At 32.2% G+C, this 20,004-nt stretch overlaps 2 protein-coding genes across 3 annotated transcripts; both read right to left on the bottom strand.

Annotated features, from left to right (window-relative positions):
• Window positions 1-665: 665 nt before the first annotated feature.
• On the bottom strand, window positions 666-4,139 carry LOC145115652 (protein FAR1-RELATED SEQUENCE 5-like). Its single transcript, XM_079051997.1, has 9 exons — window positions 3,992-4,139; window positions 3,834-3,934; window positions 3,703-3,712; window positions 2,836-3,652; window positions 2,509-2,767; window positions 1,597-2,235; window positions 901-1,491; window positions 778-785; window positions 666-678 (listed from the first exon to the last, which is right to left on the bottom strand). The coding sequence occupies exons 1-9, from the start codon at window positions 4,137-4,139 to the stop codon at window positions 666-668; spliced, it is 2,586 nt and encodes an 861-aa protein (XP_078908123.1).
• Window positions 4,140-12,612: 8,473 nt separating this feature from the next.
• LOC145147939 (lysine ketoglutarate reductase trans-splicing-like protein (DUF707)) lies at window positions 12,613-18,837 on the bottom strand. 2 transcript variants are annotated; one of them, XM_079075109.1, is made up of 17 exons: window positions 18,611-18,837; window positions 17,370-17,472; window positions 17,178-17,279; window positions 16,917-16,952; window positions 16,666-16,776; window positions 16,325-16,408; window positions 15,980-16,098; window positions 15,509-15,610; window positions 15,245-15,361; window positions 15,026-15,091; window positions 14,860-14,926; window positions 14,678-14,731; window positions 14,490-14,579; window positions 14,101-14,127; window positions 13,921-13,947; window positions 13,625-13,771; window positions 12,613-12,746 (listed from the first exon to the last, which is right to left on the bottom strand). In XM_079075109.1, the coding sequence occupies exons 2-16, from the start codon at window positions 17,427-17,429 to the stop codon at window positions 13,658-13,660; spliced, it is 1,176 nt and encodes a 391-aa protein (XP_078931235.1). In that variant the 5' UTR covers window positions 17,430-17,472; window positions 18,611-18,837; the 3' UTR covers window positions 12,613-12,746; window positions 13,625-13,657. The 2 variants fall into 2 exon arrangements, with proteins under 2 accessions (XP_078931235.1, XP_078931234.1); XM_079075108.1 differs by lacking the exon at window positions 12,613-12,746 and having other exon boundaries at window positions 13,507-13,771.
• Between the last annotated feature and the right edge of the window lie 1,167 nt (window positions 18,838-20,004).

The raw sequence follows: 20,004 nt of genomic DNA, 5'->3' as shown, positions 1-20,004 counted from the left end.
GTGAAGATGATGAAAATTGACTGGAACACAAAGAAGTTGACAACAGAGAATGGAGCACTTTTAATGAGACATATGGAAAAATATTGTGGAGAAAAGCAAGGAAAGTGGAATGTGGAAATGGAAAAAGGCAGTGATGTGCAAGATGTACAATTTGTAAAATTGTGTGCCTTATATTCTGTTAAGATTGCTACACATGAAATCAACAACCACAAGGAGAGAGTTATCAAAGAGGCAATCGAATTTGGAAAATTTGATCATGCGACTAGAAAAAAGATGTTAGAGGAAGGTATCAAAAGAATGGATGAATTGGAAATGGGTAGTAAATAGAATTTGATAGAAGTTTGGAATTTGATAAATGTGGTTATGGTGACTTAACAACAATTCCTTTTCTAATATCTATATTATTTTGAACAAATTAGACAAAAAAAAATGATGCCTAGTATTATGTAAGAAACTTGATATGGTTTATTAGGTGATTAATACTTAATGTATAGTAGGTATTATGATCACTTCTTAATGACCATGGTAGAATATTCTAATAGAATAATGTATAATGGCATCAGTATTCTATTAGAATAATATTAGATGTTGCATATGCCTATATAACATTCTTACATGCATAATCTTGTATTATAATATTTTGATAACAAAGCATTATACTGCAATCATTCGTATATACTTCAAAAAATTAAAGATTGAAAATATTAGAAGAATCAATATGTTCTCAAATGTATAACACATCATCACAACCCAAATGTCTCATACATCATCACAAACCAAAACAACTGAAAAATGTCCAAACTAAAAAATTCAAACTTTTATCTATATGGTATTATTGAACTTTATTGAAATACGAAAAAAATCGAAATATATTTCTAGACACAACTATGCACTTTGTACCTTGGAGTTATTCAACAATGTCAAACATTTCCTTGAATTATGCCCTTTAACCCCACATGTTTTGCATGATCTTGATTGCTTGTTACCTTGAATAGTAGCCTTCTCCAAAGCACTTTTTAAACGTTTTCCTGTACCAGAACCTTTATTCTTCACCATAGGTGGATTTTCAACATCAACAACTTCAGGATTCGTAGTAGCTCCGTAAAGTTTATCAATATGAGCTTCTTTTGTAACCGGTAATTTGTCTGAACCTTGTTCACCAATATCAGTCATAAAAACTTCAAGCTTCTGCATGAACTCTTCTAACTTCTTGTCATCATTACTTAATGAAGACAAGCATTGATCAAGCATGGAAAAAGCTTTGTATGCAACCTTCTCAACATTTCCAGACGAATCACCATATCTAAACGTCCTTTTCAAAACTGTGGTGGGGATAATATCTCTTCTCCATCTCTTAAGAATGTATCTTGACGGAATCTCTTGTATGTCATAAATCTTTAGAATACAGAAGATGTGTCTACAAAAAATTCCAAACCGCTCAAAAAGCATGCATGAACATTTCACCGTTAGATCTTCTCTGTTGAATTCAACCTGTTTCAAAAGTATTAGGATAATAAGTATATTCAAAAAAGAAAAATTAGAATATTTTTTCAAAATTATTAGAATATTAAGTATATTCTAAAATGTCAACATTACCTCAAAATCACCTTCACTTGTGTTAAAATTCCATTCAGAATCGATGTCAACTTTTTCTTTTTTCTCAACTACTACCTTCTTCTTTGATATATTTGTCCTTTTATGTTTGACAATGCATATGTCAGAAACAACGCCTGATGTAACACTCTTCTGTGAACAAGAAACAAGTGAATGAAGAATCTCCCTCTGCACCATGAGAAAAATAGTCCTGGTGTATACCATAGATGCATGTTTCTCCATATCTTCAAGAGGTGTTTCGATGATTGGAATTATAGTAGATGTATCAAAATCAAATTTGATCTGATTATTCCTTTGCCTTTCCATAACAGACTCAAAAGCATTCATGAAATTGTTTAACGTATAACCATGATGCGATACCCTATTGAATGCTGAATTCTCACTTTCCGACCGAGAAGTTGTTCTCATTAGACCTGACATCGGTACATCTTTAAAATAGGCTGGAATCCCACTGCTTCTCAAATCAAACATATCTTTCATCCATTTATTGTCTTGCAACTTATATTTTACCATTAATGCATCCCATCTCATTTCAAAATCATTCACAACAATTTTGGAGTCCCATACTATACTATTGAAGTCCGTCTTAAAATCTGATTCATTCATTGTTTCCCAGCTTACCTTCAAAAACAATTCATATATTATTCTGTTAGAATATAATATAGTATAAAAAGGCATTTCATTTAATCTATTATCCTAATTACAAAAAATATTTCATTTAATATTCTAATAAGAATATAATACACTATAAAAAGGCGTTTCATTTAATATATTATTCTAATTACAAAAAATATGCCATTTAATATTCTGATAAGAAAAGAACAATAATGTCATATTTATATTGAAAATAATGTCATATTTATACTGATAAGAATATAACAATAATGTTAGTACCTTCAATGGAAGTTTACTTGTGATATGCCACATACAAAATCTATGTTTTGTGTATGGCAATACTATCTCAATAGTTTTTTTCATTGCTGGATCTTGATCGGTCACGGCCATGATTGGTGCTTTTCCAAAACACTTCAAGAATGACCGAAGTAACCAAATATAGGAATTTGTATCTTCTCTACACAACAAACCAGCTCCAAAAGTGACGCACCTTTTGTGATTATCAATGCCAGTAAAAGGTACAAATACCATACAATACCTAAAAAAACACAAAAAAATACCATTAGAATATATAACTAAAAATGTTTATAATTCTAGAATAAATACCTGTTTGTACGATATGTTGCGTCAAACGAAACAACGTCCCTAAATAACTCAAAGTTTTGTTTTGAAGTGTCATCAGCCCAAAAGAGAGCATTTAACTGCTTCTTGTCACATCTGTATTCGTATGTAAAATTTGTAACATTCTCTTTACGATTCTGAAGCTTTGTAATCAACAAATTTGCATCAGTGCCCCCGATGTGACAATTTATATCCCTTGTAAAAATTTTCCAATCTATCTCTAGTCCATCAACAAATTCACATCCTCCTTTTATAATGCACATTAGCCTATATGCTGTAGTTGCCCCCACCTTTGCACTCGAAAGCTTATGTATAAAAGCTTGATCAACAACATCCAACTGACGTTTAGCTCTTGAAAGATGCATACAATCTTGATTGATCAATTTGTGGTTGTGTTGTTGTTCAAAGCGCCACAGGTAAACTTCTGAAGAATGTGGTATAACTTTGAATGCAACAAAAGCTTTGCAATTTGTGCGTTTACAATTACTATTTCTCAATTGCTTGTTATGATCATCACTAATTGTGTCTAAGGTAGAAGTGTTTGGCAATCCCCCTCTATTGCATATAAAATATTTCGAAGTTGTGATTCCACTCTTTTTCCTCTCTGTTGATTTTCTAATATCAAAACCAGATCTTAATGCATATCCTTTATACCACTTAATAGCATCTTTGATATCTTTAAAAATTGAACCCACAGTAGGTATCCAACTAGCTTCAACCTCTGGAATCCAAAATAAAGAACCATCAGCTCCAATGAATTGTTTGCAAGAGACATATTGTGCTGCAACATTGTCACTTTGAACTACAAAAAAGAATATACCACCATGTTAACATATAATCAGAATAATTTGCATTCATATGACTGTAATCATAAAAAACCACAATGTTATATGTGCATTATTCTATAAGCATAATATGCAGTAACATGAACTTATCGCCAACATCATTCTATAAAGAATAACCGATATCAGTAATAGAATTACCTTGGATTTCCGATTGATTTCCATCATTATGCAGAATCTCTGAACAGAGCTGAATTGATGATTTTCTTCATCGTAATGATCATTTCCGATGTCATTCATATCTAAATCATACATAACTGTTACTACATTAAAAATTGAATATGTTATATGCAACTAACAATGAAAGCAATGATTATCTTGGGTTTCCGATTGATTTTCCTCGTTATGAAGAATCTCTGAATCATTAGAACCGAACTGATGATTTTCTTCATCGAGATGATTGTTTTCGATGTCATGCATATCCAAATCATCCATAACTGTTATCATTATTGATATATCAATGTATGTACAATATTCTATAAGAATAACATGCAGTCTCATGAACTTATCATGAACTTATCACTAAGATGATGTTAATGAAAATCAAATAGATGATGTTAATCAAAAGAAAACAGATGACATATTGCTGAAAAACATAATGATTGAATGAAAGTTAAAAAACAAACAATGAAATAGATGATGCATTGTCAAATAACATATTATAGATTAAATTGTTTTCTAGCTCAAACAAATTCAACAACAAATGATATTTGATTGCTGAATTGGATGTCTCAACAACAGATGATGTTTGATTGCTGAAATCACAAATCATACAAATATAAATTGGAGAAATCGATAATAGCTTGATGATTCAATTCATGAACTAGGTTAAAAATTGAATACGTTATATGCAACTAACAGTGAAATCGATGAAAACTCAAACCTTGATCAATTGACGATTTCATGATGTTGAGTAAAATTCACGGCTTGAAAGATCGTAAACAATTGTTGAAGATGAAGATTAGCAGAAATCGTTGAACACTTGAACCTCTACCGAAATCGATGATCACAAAGTTAAAATTGATCAAAATCACTCAGCTTATCAATTGCAGATGTAGAAGAATCAAGAACATGAACTCGAAGAACACAAAAATCGTGAATTTAAAAGCTATGATTTAGCATCGTTCGATCAATGTCCAAATCAAATCGATTATCGGTTGAAAGAATATAAGATTGGAGATAGAATATCGATCAAATTGAATTGAAGAACAAGGAATGTTGTTTCATCGAGTAAATTGGTAGAAAACCGGAACAGGTGAGATGATTTCTGGATGACGTGAAAATTAAGCTAACCTGATCATCTTAAATTTAACCTAGTGACTAATTTACCCCTAATTAACTAATCAGCTAGATTAATTAGTGTTAATCCCTTTTTTTATGAGCCACAAGATCAAATTTGATCAACGGCTAAGATTTGGTCCCCATGTCTCACAAAATATAGGTGGTCTCAAATGAACCTCTACCTATATATATATATATATATATATATATATATATATATATATATATATATATATATATATATATATATATATATGTGTGTGTGTGTGTGTGTGTGTGTGTGTGTGTGTGTGTGTGTGTGAGAGAGAGAGAGAAAGAGGTGTTTTAGGCCCATTAATATTTTAAAATTAAAAATATTAAAGAAAGACAAAATTGCAAAAATGGTCCCTATGGTATGCATTTTTTTGGGGTTTTAGTCCAAACCTCGACTTTTTTGGATTGGTGGTCCTTTTGACCATGTTTTCTTGTGATTTTGGTCCCTCGGAAAACTGAAAAGACAAAAATCTCCTTTCTGGTATATTTTTTTATATTTTTTCTATTTAATTTAAAGGAAAAAGAAAATAATAACTAATTTGGGCCCACATATATATATATATATATATATATATATATATATATATATATATATATATATATATATATATATATATATATATATATATATATATATATATATATAGGGCTATGTTATTTTGTTTCTTATATTTGTTGTGTGCTAAAATGCACCAATAGGAATTTGGTAAATTAAATAATTATTTAATTAAATAAATATAGATATTAAATGATTTCCATAAGTATATGTATATTAAATGATATCCATAATTATAATTCTCTTTTTATGGAAACTAATTAAATATGTCATTAATGTCAGCAATAACATTCTTTCAGAATAAATTCGCATCTAGGTTTTTATATATGAGTTCGTATTTTGTTTCAGGACTCACTCACTTAAAATACAATAAAGTTGCATGGAATATGAAGAACGAGAGGGTATTCTACTAGAATACACTCTCATTCTGCTGGAAGACACTCTCATTCTTCTAGATATGAATTCATTCTGAAAGAATATTATTGTTGACATTAATGAATAATTTAATTAGTTTCTATAAAAATGAATTATAAGTATGGATAACATTTAATATACATATAATTAATACTAAATTCTTATTGGTGCATTCTAGCACATAATACATGTGAGAAACATTTGAACATACCTATATATATATATATATATATATATATATATATATATATATATATATATATATCCTTCCTGGAATAAGAACATACTTCTTTTTTCTTTGATCGTAACAAGAAAAAATACTCTTTTGAAGAAAAATCCTAAACCACTCTAGACCACCATCGCCAGACTGCTTCCGGAGCCCTTGAACCAAACCGCCGCCACAACTTCAACCTCAACTGCCAGAGCACGTTCCGAATCCTACCCCCACACATCGATTCATCAAAAGTTCATCATCAGCAGATTCATCACCATCATCCTGGTTACGACGAGGATTCGTTATCCTCCCCTCAGAAAGAAGTTCGGTCAGAAGAGAATAAGGGGATGGTAAGCCCTTTGCATTTTGATTCCTTATAATTGTGATTCTTTGCGTTTGCAGTTGAAGAATGATGTGGGTACTTACAGATCTGGGCAACTAAGAAGTGAGTGAAACAAGGGTGAAGATGAAAGGAAACAAGAGATGGGTCAATGAAGGTGATTCTAGATTTTGGATTTTGGAAAACAGGGGTGAAGATGAAAGCTCAAACTCGATTTCTTATTTACCAATCGGAGGTTGCATTTACGAGACCAAAACCAAAAAAAAAAAAAAAAAAAAAAAAAAAAAAAAAAAAAAAAAAAAACAAGACTTGGAAACCAAAATCCCAAGTGCTTCAATGGGTTGTACCTTTATTTCTTAACCTTCCTTTAAAATAATCAAACCCAAAAGAACGATGACAAGAAGGTGGAGGAGAAGAGTGATTGATTTCAATAGAGATGTCGGTCTTAACTCTCCACAGAGAAGAGATATACGTACTAGTTCTTGAATTAAAAAAGTGTGTGATATATATACAGGAGGTGGACGAATAAAGAGGTAAGAAGATAGATTGAGTTATGAGATTGAAGAAGCTGATGGTGGTGGTATACGTTTTGGGATGTGGTGACACACACACACACATAGAGGTGGGCCCGATTTTATATTTAATAATAATAATAATTTTAAAAAGTAAAAGAAAATTGAAAATTTAATTCATTAAGGGTATAATAGTCTTTTTAGTTTGAACAGAGACCAAAACTGCATGTAACTAGCTCAAAAGGATCATCAATCCAAAAAACTCGAGGTTTGGACTAAACCCAAAAAAATATATACCACACGGACCATTTTTGCAATTTTGTCTTAAAGAAAATATAAAAACTAAATCATAAGAGCAAAAAACACTTTTCAATTTTGACCTGATTAATTTCATAATGAAACTAACTAAAAATGATAGTTTCGGATTTCAAAGATTTCTACTTTTTTTGTGAAATATCTTATAAAACTTTGCATTTCATTTGTTACTTTTTTAAATAAATAGATAAAATTGTATTTTTAATAATTTTAAATCCGTTGGCCTGCCCCAAAGATGTTAGACACCTTTAAACATAGATTTAAATGGAATTTGATGGACTCTAATTCCATTGGTCTATCAACCAAACACATTTTCGAATAAGTTTTCCATTCTAATACATTCTGATCCGTGAAACAAACAAGCTCCAAGTCTATTTTTCTAATATTTAAGTTAGTTATTTCTAAATAAATGTTATAATCAAAGTGGTCAAGATCGGGTATACGATCATTTTTTGCTTTGAAAGATCGTGATGGTAAAATTGTATCAAAAACATTTTAAACATAAAAGAGCATATTTTCGACTATCAGTAAGGAGTGACCCTATCATATGAGATGTCATGAGTTTAAGTCTCGGTGGAAACATAGATGGTTATTTAGGAGTAGGTTAGTTACTTTGCCGTTAAAAAAAAAAGTTAATCGTTCAATTAATAATAAGTAGTACATCTTTAGTACATCCTTTAAAAATAATCAATTCAAAATTAGGTTCATATTCTATGTACTTCATCCAAGACAAAATATTAAAAATAATCGGTAACAATCCTACGAATCATACTCCAATCTCACCCAAAAACAAATCAGGTATGACTGAGATCAATTTACCTAAAATGAGATCATATGATCCTACAATCACAATTCCGATTTTAACAACATTATTTATAATGGAAATTCGAATATCTTCTTTGTGCCACAAAATCCAATAGCTATATTAAACAATGCGAGTTAAGGAATAGTAACCTGGCAGCATACCAAAACCAAGACGATCCTTTAATATGCGATCAAAGTCGGGTCCAAACTCTTGTGCCACCTCCTCTGCTTTCTTGTTTCGAGCCTTTGTAGCATCTTCATATTCTGAACTTGCCTTCTTATACATATTATGAAATTCCAGTAACTGTTTCCTTGTTCCATCACACCTTTCTTTCAGCGGCCCTAACGATTGTTCTAAGGCCATGAACTCTTTATGTAAAGGCTCGTTTCCAAACTTGAGCCTAGCAACCATGTTTAGCCTCTTGTGGGCCCACGTGAGATCGAATCCTAAACTCTCCAAGTCTTTAAAATCTTGATGAAAGCCGGTTATCTCCTCCTCCATCAGTGCATCCACGGATGACTCCATGAAACGTTTTATGGCTACATGGAGTTCATTCAAATTACCCAACCAAAACCTTGTAACACGAATTTGAACCCGTTGAAATGTGTGTGGGTAGCAGTGCTCGACAGCCTCGAGAAGCTCTTTCACCTCCCTTCCCACAGCAATCCCACGCCATAAATCTACAGTTCCATGAGAACCCTCGGGTGTCTTCTTCTCAGCAGGAATGTCCGTTTGCATCACCGTATAAGGATCTTCAGCGTTGAGTGTCGGTGGCGTATCAAGACGTGCCGAGCTTCTTTTGCTTGCGGCAGACGTCGTCTCTCCTACTCTTTTACTAGAATTTTGTATGGGGTCATCAAGCTGTGGTTCTTCGGTTTTAACAGGGGACAAGTTTCTTTGTAGTAGAGAAGACGATTCTGAAACTTTTTTAGTGGACCGAGTATCTCGTCTAGTGCTGACCATTGTTGGTTGTGTGATGGCTGTGCTTCACTAAATCGGTTCTGAAATTACTTGGAAGTATGATTGTATATGGAGTGTAAAAGAGAATTCGAGAGACTGAAATTACTGGGTAGAAAATACCAGTGACTGAAGGTAGAGGAAAGTAAAGTCAAGGGGACTTGACCACGATCAGATCATTATCTTCAATGGGGTGGATTGCTTGTGCAAAAAATCGCTACAACACTACAAAAGAGAAAAAGGAATATATGGGCTATTATAGAAATATACTGTCCAACAATTTTCGTATCCTGACAGAGTAGCAATGCAGCATACACGCTTTAGTCTAAACCTTGAAGGAAAACAAAAATAATTTAAGGGCCTTATAAACCAATTCATATAACTTTGTTATTCATCAATATTTTTGTAAAAATATTATTTAGACATCATATTTTATTTTGATAAAATAAAGTATTTTTTTTTGTTAAAAAAAACATTAAAATCAGAAAACATTGTTAATAAAGGTATTTTCTTAGATGTTTAATATATATATATATATATATATATATATATATATATATAGGGTTAGGTTATTTTGTTTTCACTATCTATTGTGTGCATTTATAACTGATTCTGGACCAATCATTTTAGTTATTTTAAGAAAGTAATTAATGCATATTACATGTTGAAGATATAATGGGTATTAATTACATCTTCAGCATTTAATATGCATTAATTACTTTCTTAAAATAACTAAAATGATTGGTCCAGAATCAATCATAAATGCACACAATACATAGTGAAAACATTTGAACCTAACTCTCTCTCTCTCTCTCTCTCTCTCTCTCTCTCTCTCTCTCTCTCTCTCTCTCTCTCTCTCTCTCTCTCTCTCTCTCTCTCTCTCTCTCTATATATATATATATATATATATATATATATATATATATGTATATATATATATATATATATATATATATATATATATAGCTGTTATCGTGGTCAGATTAGAAAATGTTTTAAAATATGATGGTTTTAATGGTAAAAAAATTAGACAAAACTGCACAAATGGTCCATGTGGTTAGCTCAAAATTGTCACTTTGGTCCAAAAAAGTTTGGACTAGCACCACGGGTCCAAACTTTTCATTTTGTTGCGAGTTTGGTCCAAAAATTCTGAAACAGTTTATAATGACGGATTTGCCCTTTATTATTTTATTTTATATTTTTCTTTTATTACAGTAATTAGAAAACATTTTAAAATAAAACAAAAATAAAATACTCTCTATCTCTCTCTCTCTCTCTCTCTCTCATCAAACCAAAACCAGATATGAGATATGTTTCTTCTACGCCTCTTTGCCTCATCTCTCCAACCGTAGTCTTCAGTCACAAGCTCAGGTCTCCGATGTCCTTAGACGAGAACGGATCTACGCCGGTGAAGTCTGAAAACTTTCTTCAGATCTATCGATCTAAAAACCCTCCTACTCTTCATATCTGAAAACCCATCCCACAGTGGTAGCTCGATTTTCAGAGATGAAGCTCGAAGAAGAAGGAAACAGAGGGTATCAACAGATCGAGGAAGGTTGAAAAAAGAAGCGGTGATAGAGATTGTGTTCAAGCATCGATGTAAGGTGTTACCCAGATCTGTTCGTCGTGAGATTTTCGTCTGAAACCCTAAACGACGTCTAAAACCCTAGAAACTAGAAGGGTGGCGGCTGAAACCCTAATTTGTGAAGCTCCTCAAATCATCTCTCTGTAACAGTGACTTAAAAAGAATCGGAATAGATCAGATGACAAAGGAAAAGTGGTTGGAGGAGGCGCTTACGAACGATTCGATGTTTATTGGGGTTTTCAGATCGGACCTACTGAAGGCTGAAGCCACCTTCGACGACGATCAGGTTTTGCACGTCTTCTCCGCCCTAGAGCCGTTCTCCATCTCCCTCTTTTCTCTTCTTCTCGTCAGACGACCACCATAGCAAAAGAAGGTGCATCTACGCTGAAACAAGGGTTTCTTAGAGGAAGAAGATGATATCCACAAATGGGTTAACAAAGATTGTTCTTGATTTTGATGTTACAGATAAGGAAAATGTAATGTTTAAGTTTTCAGATCTGGAAAAAATATGTTTGGATTCATTAGATAGTGGTGGTAGTTCTTGAGTTTTAATTTGAAATTATAGATCAGGAATTATATGAGTGTTTTGGTATTCAGATATGGAAAAATTATGTTGTTATGGTGTTGGTGGTGACCGGAGGTGGCAGTGGTGGTTGTTGGTGACCAACGGTGGTGGTAGCGGTGGTGGTGGTGACTGACAGTGGTGGTGGTGGTGATAGCATAACTGGTAGTGGGATGAGAAAGAGTAGGGGGAGGGTGGGGTAGGGATAGGGGGTAATATTTTCTTTTTTGTTTTATTTTTAATTACGAAAATTCTAAAATGTTTTTAAATAAATAAAAAAACAACTAAAAAAATAAAAAGTAAGGGCAAAATTGTCATTAATAAAAATTTCAAAGCAAACTGGACCAAACTCGCAACAAAATAATCACTTTGGAGCTGTGGTGCTAGTCCAAACCTTTTTGGACCAAAGTGACAATTTTGAGCAAACCACAGGGACCATTTGTGTAGTTTAGTCAAAAAATTATGATATTTTCATGATGACATGTTTAAGTGGATTGGCAACAGGGTTACCGTGTTCACGTTTTTTTTTTTCTTTTGCAAACATAGATAGTTTTTATACAAAATAAAATGTGATGTTTAAACTGGATTGTGGCCAAATTATAATGTTTTTTTTTTGTTATTTGCGGCATCTTATATAAATATTTTAAGTATTTTTAATATTATATTTCATTTCTATAGGATCTACTCTAATAAATGAAAATCTTTTTGCCACATGTCACACTCACATTGATTTGGCCACATGTCATTTTGTGGTTAATGTCAATCAAAATTTTTCCACATAGCATTTTTTGAGTTTTTTTCATTTTATTAAATTCACATAATATTAAATGTAATAATTGCAATAAATGTAATAATAAACGCATATCAATTTCAATAATTCACTTTCCTTCTAATTTTAATATTTCTAAATTAAAACTTTATTAGTTTCGTTTCTTTATATACACAAATTATTTGTTTAAATTTAACAGAGAAAAAAAACACTTTCATTTTAATAATTCAATATGTTTCTATTTTTTGTTATAAATTCAAACTTTTTCAAATGTTTAGAATTTTTGTATTTAATTTTTTTATATAAATTCATATAATACGTGGGTCTTACACGTAGTTTGGTAATAAATCCAATGTATAATTTTTTTTTTGTTATTTGCCCTTTAGATATAAATATTTTTTAAACCCAATATTTATGCTTATATAATGCCTAATATGTAACAGAACTACAAATTATTACATAAACTCTTTTCCGCATATCTTAAAACCCAATGTTTTAACATTACATAAACTCTTTTACAAAACATTATATATTATCTAATATCTAACAGAATTACAAAACATTACATCAAACTATTTTCCACATATCTTTGGCATATAAAAAATTCTCCCTAAAAAAATCTATCAGCTTCCAAATGAGAAAGTTGTCACACAAGTTTGGGGGTTTGGCTAGTGAGCAGATATCTACATTGTCTTGAGGGTATATAAACACCTTTCATAATACAATACATTACACATATATTGTAGAAATTAGGTGCTTTTATGGTTCCATTACAAAAAGAAATTTTAATGTGGTTGACATGGATTAGACTATGACTCAGACTATAAGAATTGTAATTTTTTAATCCAATCGAAAAGGTACAACAAAATGGGACAATTAGTCGCTCTTTGTCATTGTGCAAAAAGCATAATTATCCTCGTTATAAGAAATAACCCAACAAAACTTTTTACGTCCAACTTTATTTTGTGTAAACAAAAGCAGCCCTAATAGATTCCAATATGTACATTGCAATGGCATGTATATCGAGAACAGTAAAACCGAGAACAGTAAAACCGGTATCACGTTGTATGGGTTCATGTTAGTTAGTTCGGACGTTAATAAACACAATCTTCACTATTCAATTGTCTCTTGTTTTTTGGTTGTTGGATAAAAGCATCGGTGGTTTTTGCAGCATTCTTGTGGAAACTTGAAAGGTATGTGCTTATTATTACAAGGCTTTGCATTGGTGGTTTTTTGACTGTTTAGAAAAATCATTCTTTCTCCGGTTATTGGTTATCGAGTTAATAGATAGAAAGAACAAAGTATTGCTATCATTTCATCGACTTAGCTATTGAACTGGTATTTTTATTTTTTCTTTATAGTATAATTGTTTAACGAGTTTAGAAAATAGTTAAATGGATAAATAGATAAAGTTTGCAGTGAAAAGCTAAATACATGATATATTGGCATGCAGAATTGATGGATACGGAGATTTAGAGAAATGAGCATTTACTATCGAATATTTGGTGTCAAAACAGTTACAAAGCAATTTCATGTGAAAGAAATCGATGGTTAAATAATAATGTTGAGTGAGTAAAATAAAAACTAACCTAAAATAAAGGGTCAAAAATCGTGATTGGTTCTCATCTTTGTTTTCTTCTTCTATCGAAAGGATCCACCCAGGCTGTATCCTCTTTCACTGCTTTTTCCCAACGCTTTTTAAATATCTGAAGTTCAGTTGTCGATTGCCTCCTTATCTGTTTGTTAACCAAATATTTACTTTAACCATCTATCTTACCAATAACATGGAATGGATGGATTTTCAATTCAGACTAATATTATATCAAAATTATCTGAACAGGAAACATATATTTACAAGTATTTAACAAGTTAAGGGGGGGCTCACCTCAGCTCGCACATCAACACCATGTTTCTGAAGAAAAAGAGAGCCGATGAAACCATTAATTAGTATAAGAAAAGTTTAACCAACAAAGTTGGAGTACAATATGAAGGACTAAATGTAATAAATAGCAGTTGAACAGAAGGAGATAGAACTTTGCATAAAAGATAAAAAAAGGAACAATACCTTCAACAAATCCACATGATTAGAGCTCTGCAAAAAAAAGATAATTTAATTAAGGACTAAATGCAAGAAATAGCAATGTACTTTCATTTATTTGTGTATTATAGAATCCTACTTTAATTTATTTATATTACAGCATTGTACTTTTAACTTATTTCTTATATCATTGTACTTTAATTTCTTTGTACTACAGCATTGTACTTTCAACTTTTTTTTTTCTTATTAAGGCATTATACTTTGATAAAAATACACAAATATAGCATTATACTTTCAATTTCTTGTTATTAAGACATTATCCTTTGAAAACTCTTCCAAATTTAGCAGTGATAATTGCTTTGTACATGGATGACATTCCTATAGTTTGGTAAAATTTTGAAGTAGAAATGAATAACCTTTTTAAAAGAAGCCCCGCCTAATGTTTGTATTCCCTGATGAACAATAAATTCGCTATCAACAACCCCCACCTTCTTCGACCGATCCCCCTTAAAAACACAAAAGATTAGTTAGTAGTCTCTAGTTATTTAAAAACAAAATACAATAAAAAAAAGTTAAAATGGAAATGAATTAAAGTTAAACTCACTTGTGCACAATAGCCAAGTTTCATATCCATTCCCCATCCATGAACAAGGTCATTCTGGAAGTTAACACATTCAAGTCTGTAAGGCTTATCAACAGAGAATAATTGGATAAAGAAGATGTATATATGGGAAAGGGAAACTCCTCTGAAATAACCGAATCAAACTTTAAAGTGTTTCTATTTACCTGAATAAGATGCCAAGCACAATGCCACGCAGCTCTTGAGAAAACTGGAGCCATTCCTTCTACAAATCTGAAACAACCAACAACCAAATAAAAAACATTTGAACTAAAATGTAGACAAAAAACCTTCATGAGTCATGACATGAATTACTAGAATTGGCCACCTTACCCAGAACATGGTGGCCCTTCACTGTCATCTGAACATTTCACACTGCCTCTGCTATCATACACCCTCCTGTAATTGTAAAACAGAATGTCTCATTACTCATTAACATACCAAACACAAAATATACACCAATTAAACCATTCTACTTTGCTTCTTTCTATAACAACATTGTGACAATTTTATTTTTTTTTCTAATTAAGGCATTGACTTCAAAATATCTACCTATGAAACTTATTTGTTCTCTTCCGTATTGTGATCCGATGATGTATATCAGTCGAATTTGGATCTAAAGCTGGTTGTGATATCTCCAATCCTTCCGTTTTAACAATATTCAAGTATCTGTAAATATAACAAAAAAAAAAAAAAAAAAAAAAAAAAAAAAAAAAAAAAAAAAACTACAGATGGTTACTCTATTGGGGGATAACAAAAAAAATTCCATTTATGAATAATAAAAGTAGATAAAGATGATGTGACAGGTGTACCTACCTTCTGGGATTAAAATGATTCACTCCTAAGTCTTCATCCCACAGAAATATATAATCATAAATGGACACAGCAGCAGGATGCAGAAATCGTTTTGCAAACCACCTAACATAATATCCCATACAGTAATCACACAAACAATATACACAAAGCTCTAAATGCAACAAATACCAATTTATTTATTAGAGCATCCTACTTTCATTTTTTCTTATTAATCTCTTCATATTGTAATTGTAGGCAATGATTTTCAGTCGTCATTTCTAAATACTATCACGGATTTTCTCTCATAATGTAAATACTATTACATATTCTCTTTCATATATTTCTAGTGTTGTTTTTAGTCAGGAGGATGAGAAGAGAAGGGCATTTATGTCTTTTGCACAGACGAAATAATATTACAAAAAAGGGATATTGCAACTTTTTTCTGTCATGTCATGTCATGTCCTTAACCTTAACAAACAGATATGAGCTCACCACTTTGTTTGGTTGTGGGCTACAATATGTATGACCTTGTCATTCCACTCAAGATCACGCCACCCATCCACTTTTCCATCATAATGGAATAAGATAACTGTAAAATTTGCTGTAAGAAACTGAAAAAAAAAAGTAATGTTAATTCACACATCAAAAGACATACTAAAAATATAGAGCATTAAGGGTTGCACGGGACAAAACATAACTGGAAAAGCGTTCTAGGGCTATTTTTCAATGATGAGAATGAGGAGGGCATTCACGTCTTTTTTGTGCAATCCCACTTTTTTTATGTTATGTCATGGGTAACAAATAAAACAGGGCCTAGATGTTAATCAATGGTTGTACCTTTTGAACAACAGTATTAACATTACGCTTTTGTTTGAGACCCACTGGAATTGCCAGCAAATTATGTGTACTTGAAACATCGCCCTACAATTGGAAGACCATGAAAATTATTGTTATTGAAACTAAAACTTTTAAAAGTTAGGAGCTAAATGCAAGAAATAGCAATGTACTTTCATTATTTGTTCATTATAGCATCCTACTTTTGTTTCTTTCCATTACAACAATGCACATTAAATTGGGTAGATTTTTAAATGTACAATGTTGTACTATTCTACAATAAACAAATCAATTAAACTGCATTGCCAATTCTTGCAATTAAGCCTTAAGGTTCAGTGTCTAACCTTTAATTTTGAGCTACTTGTGGACCATAAAGGCTTTAATTCCAAGTCAGATTTAGCTTCAATAATACCACGAGGTAAGCCCTTCAAATTTGTGGAAGCTAACGCATATTCCTAGAAAATAGCACCGAAAGCACATTAACTTGATTAAAAAAAAGGAGCCTAAAGTCAGATTTTATCCCATTGACGAACACAGTACAGAGAGTCAGAGACTAAAGGAGAGAAGTAAGATTCCCTTGGTTTCAAAAATCTACCTTTGATGAGTAGAGTGGATCCAATCTTGACTCCATCTGATGAGACAGATAACAAAAAGATTCATATTAGTGAACTGAAGCCATGAGCTTGAAACTTCCAAAACATTTTAACCCGTTATATCGGCAAAAAGAGTAAAGTACATCTCTATTTCTTGCAGTTTGCCTGAATAAAGTACATTGCCTATAACTTCAATCTTTCAAGATTTATGATCTTTACCCATTCTAATTGGCTTCAATAATCCAATCAAATGCAATGTTTACCTCGGTTTCCAGATACTGATAATTTGTGGTTCTATATACAATATACAGCATTATGATACAAGCAGCTCCCATAAACGGTTTCATCCTGATGCCATAACATCCCTACATGTATACAACCTACATTATTAAAATCCCTTTAAAAATTCTCAAGAATGTAAACTAACAGGAATTTTGTCTCAGAGTCAAACTCACCAAATCACAATGGAGTTTTCTTTTCCTAAAAAGGTTCCTCCATGATTTAGCTTCCCTCATCAACAGCTCTTGTTTATATATATATTTTCATACCAAACTGCAGCTGTTAGAATGAAGGGTATATCAATAACTCACGTCAACTGAAGTCTGAAACAAACAAACAATGATCATAGATAAATGGATATAAGATAGCTCTAAGTGTAAATATAAAGTCCAATAGATTAGACTTCCATGTTAAGCCAACAGCATACTCCAAATGGTCCTCTTTAATGTATCCCCGTTTCTCTTACATTTAAGAATTTTGCATCACATAGATATCACCTAGAAGCCCACAATGAAAGCCCACAGACACTTTTCTCCATGAATGTTCAACACATTACACATCAACTCTTACTTGAAGCCACTAGAAAACAATCTGCTATCATATTATGTCTTTCACTTTAGTACCTCCAATCCACAGGGGAAACTGGAAACAAAATAAGATGCCACCCAGTATGAAATTTTCCTCTAACAAATCATTACTCTTATAGAAAGACAATCCGGGCCCAGATACAGCAAAAGATTCAAACTTGAACTGCATAAGCCACATCATCAACCATGTAATAGCTTCATCTCGCTATCAAATCTATGAAATCATAACTTTGACATCAAAGTCAAACTTCAATCCTACGTTTACTAATCTAAACAACGAGAGCCTGTTAACTATTGGAATTTTGAGCAACTGTAAATGCCATTTGCGTGCAGGCAGTGAATTGTAACGACATGTGATAAAAATCTAGGATGCAAACTATGCGTGTGATTGTGTGTTGTAAGTGTGTTTGTGTGTGAGAGAGAGAGAGAGAGATAACAGAATTGTTTAAACATCATGACCAGATGACCTAAAGACATGAAAACACACGCAGAGAATGATAAATGCGCCAAACACTCCACAATTCTATTTTTAGTAAAGAAAACCTCTTCCAGAAAAGAGATGTCTCGGAGTTTTTTTCTTGAAATCTTCCGTTGTTGCATCTCTTATCCCAAAAAACAAACATTAAGCAAAGCATTTAAATGCAAACACAGACACACGAAACCGTTTGAGTGACAAATAATGACTGTCTGAGAAATATCAAGTAGAAATGAGTGATAATTGCAGACGTTTTTCTCCGAACAAATCAATAGATCTTAAACCTGCCTCTGAGATTTAACGATTACACATTTGTAATAAGAGATCGGAAAAATGTATCAAAACACACACCGACCTCAGAGATCGGGAGATGAATCAGCAGAAAAAAGTTGAATTGCGGCAGCTAGTGAAGATGTTTCCGGCGAGGAAGGTGTCAGCTGGATTAAAATCCTATTTTCCGGCGAGACTGAGTTTATTTATGGAACAAAATTAGCCGCGAGTATTGGTTTGACTGTGCGTGTTTCTAACCTTTTTGAGAGAGAGAAAGACTGAAGTGTCGGAAATTTAATTATATGCTGTTGCGTTGCGTGCCTCGATTCCTAATCTACGAGTCCACGACAATATACTCCTGATTAATTAGCACCTTTTACTTTTCTTTATTTTATACGATATAATATGCTTTAGTAAGTGCTAATAAATAAATTAAATATTTTAAGATTAATTACGTATAACTTGGTCTGATCTGTGTCGTCTTTATATTTTATTTTTTATTGGAATTGTCTTTAGTTAGTTTTAAATTTACACGATAAATATTGCTAGATATAAGATAACTATATTTGGATTTACCTATTTATTTATGTCCTTGTTATTTATAATATACTAGACAAATTTAATGAAAAAAATATTTGATTCCCACCATCCCACCTCTACCTATTTATGTATTCCTCAATTAGCTTCATAAATCATGAGAGATTAGTTATGCATTCATCGACGACACGTCTCTACCCTTCTACCCGTTTGAGTCTACTTTAGTCATCTTCTCCATTCTCCCACCACCTCCATTTCATTTGTTGGAACACTCGTCTCCACCGTCTTTTTGAGTCTGTTCTTCTTCTCTGTCAACCCCTTTAAGCAAAGACTTCTTCTCACTAGAAGAAAAAGCATCCGCCACAGCCCTCTCTCTCTCTCTCTCTCCAACATCAAAATTAGTTACGTCTTCTAACCATCGTGTGCTTGGATCAGTCCCGATCGATTTTGTTTTGGTTCTTGATTGATTTTTTATAGTTTTTATTTAAAAAACATTGACTTCTTGTTTTCTATTTAATCCGTTTTTTATTTATGTTTTGATTACACATGTATGGTCATAGAGAATGAAAGTACCATTTTTTTGTTGGTACGCATCATGTTTGATTTGATTTTGGTTGCATGTTCAAGTTTCTTTTGTTTTTTATTTTGATTTTGGTGTGGTTTGTTTTATTTTGGTTAATATGTGTCTATAATTTCACGATGCTTCGTGGTGGTGATAAGAGGTGCCTGGTGGTGATTGACGGATGTGACTTGGCGGTGGTTGAGAGTGATGATGGGTGGCAGTTGTCGGACGTCACATGTGGTGTGATCTTTTAGCATGGAATTGAGAAAATGGGCGAGGTAGGATAAGATAGTGGATCCGCCAATAAAAGAAATAAGTAAATAAAAAATAAAACAATCATAATAATAACTAAAAGAATACAAGATGATGTTTAATAAGGA

The sequence above is a fragment of the Lactuca virosa genome, chromosome 1 (genome assembly GCF_052849685.1).
Source record: "Lactuca virosa cultivar CGN04683 chromosome 1, Lactuca_virosa_CGN04683_v6, whole genome shotgun sequence".
Classification (NCBI taxonomy): domain Eukaryota; kingdom Viridiplantae; phylum Streptophyta; class Magnoliopsida; order Asterales; family Asteraceae; genus Lactuca; species Lactuca virosa.
Note: the sequence above shows the minus strand (reverse complement) of the source record. Positions and strands in the feature narration are given on the sequence as shown.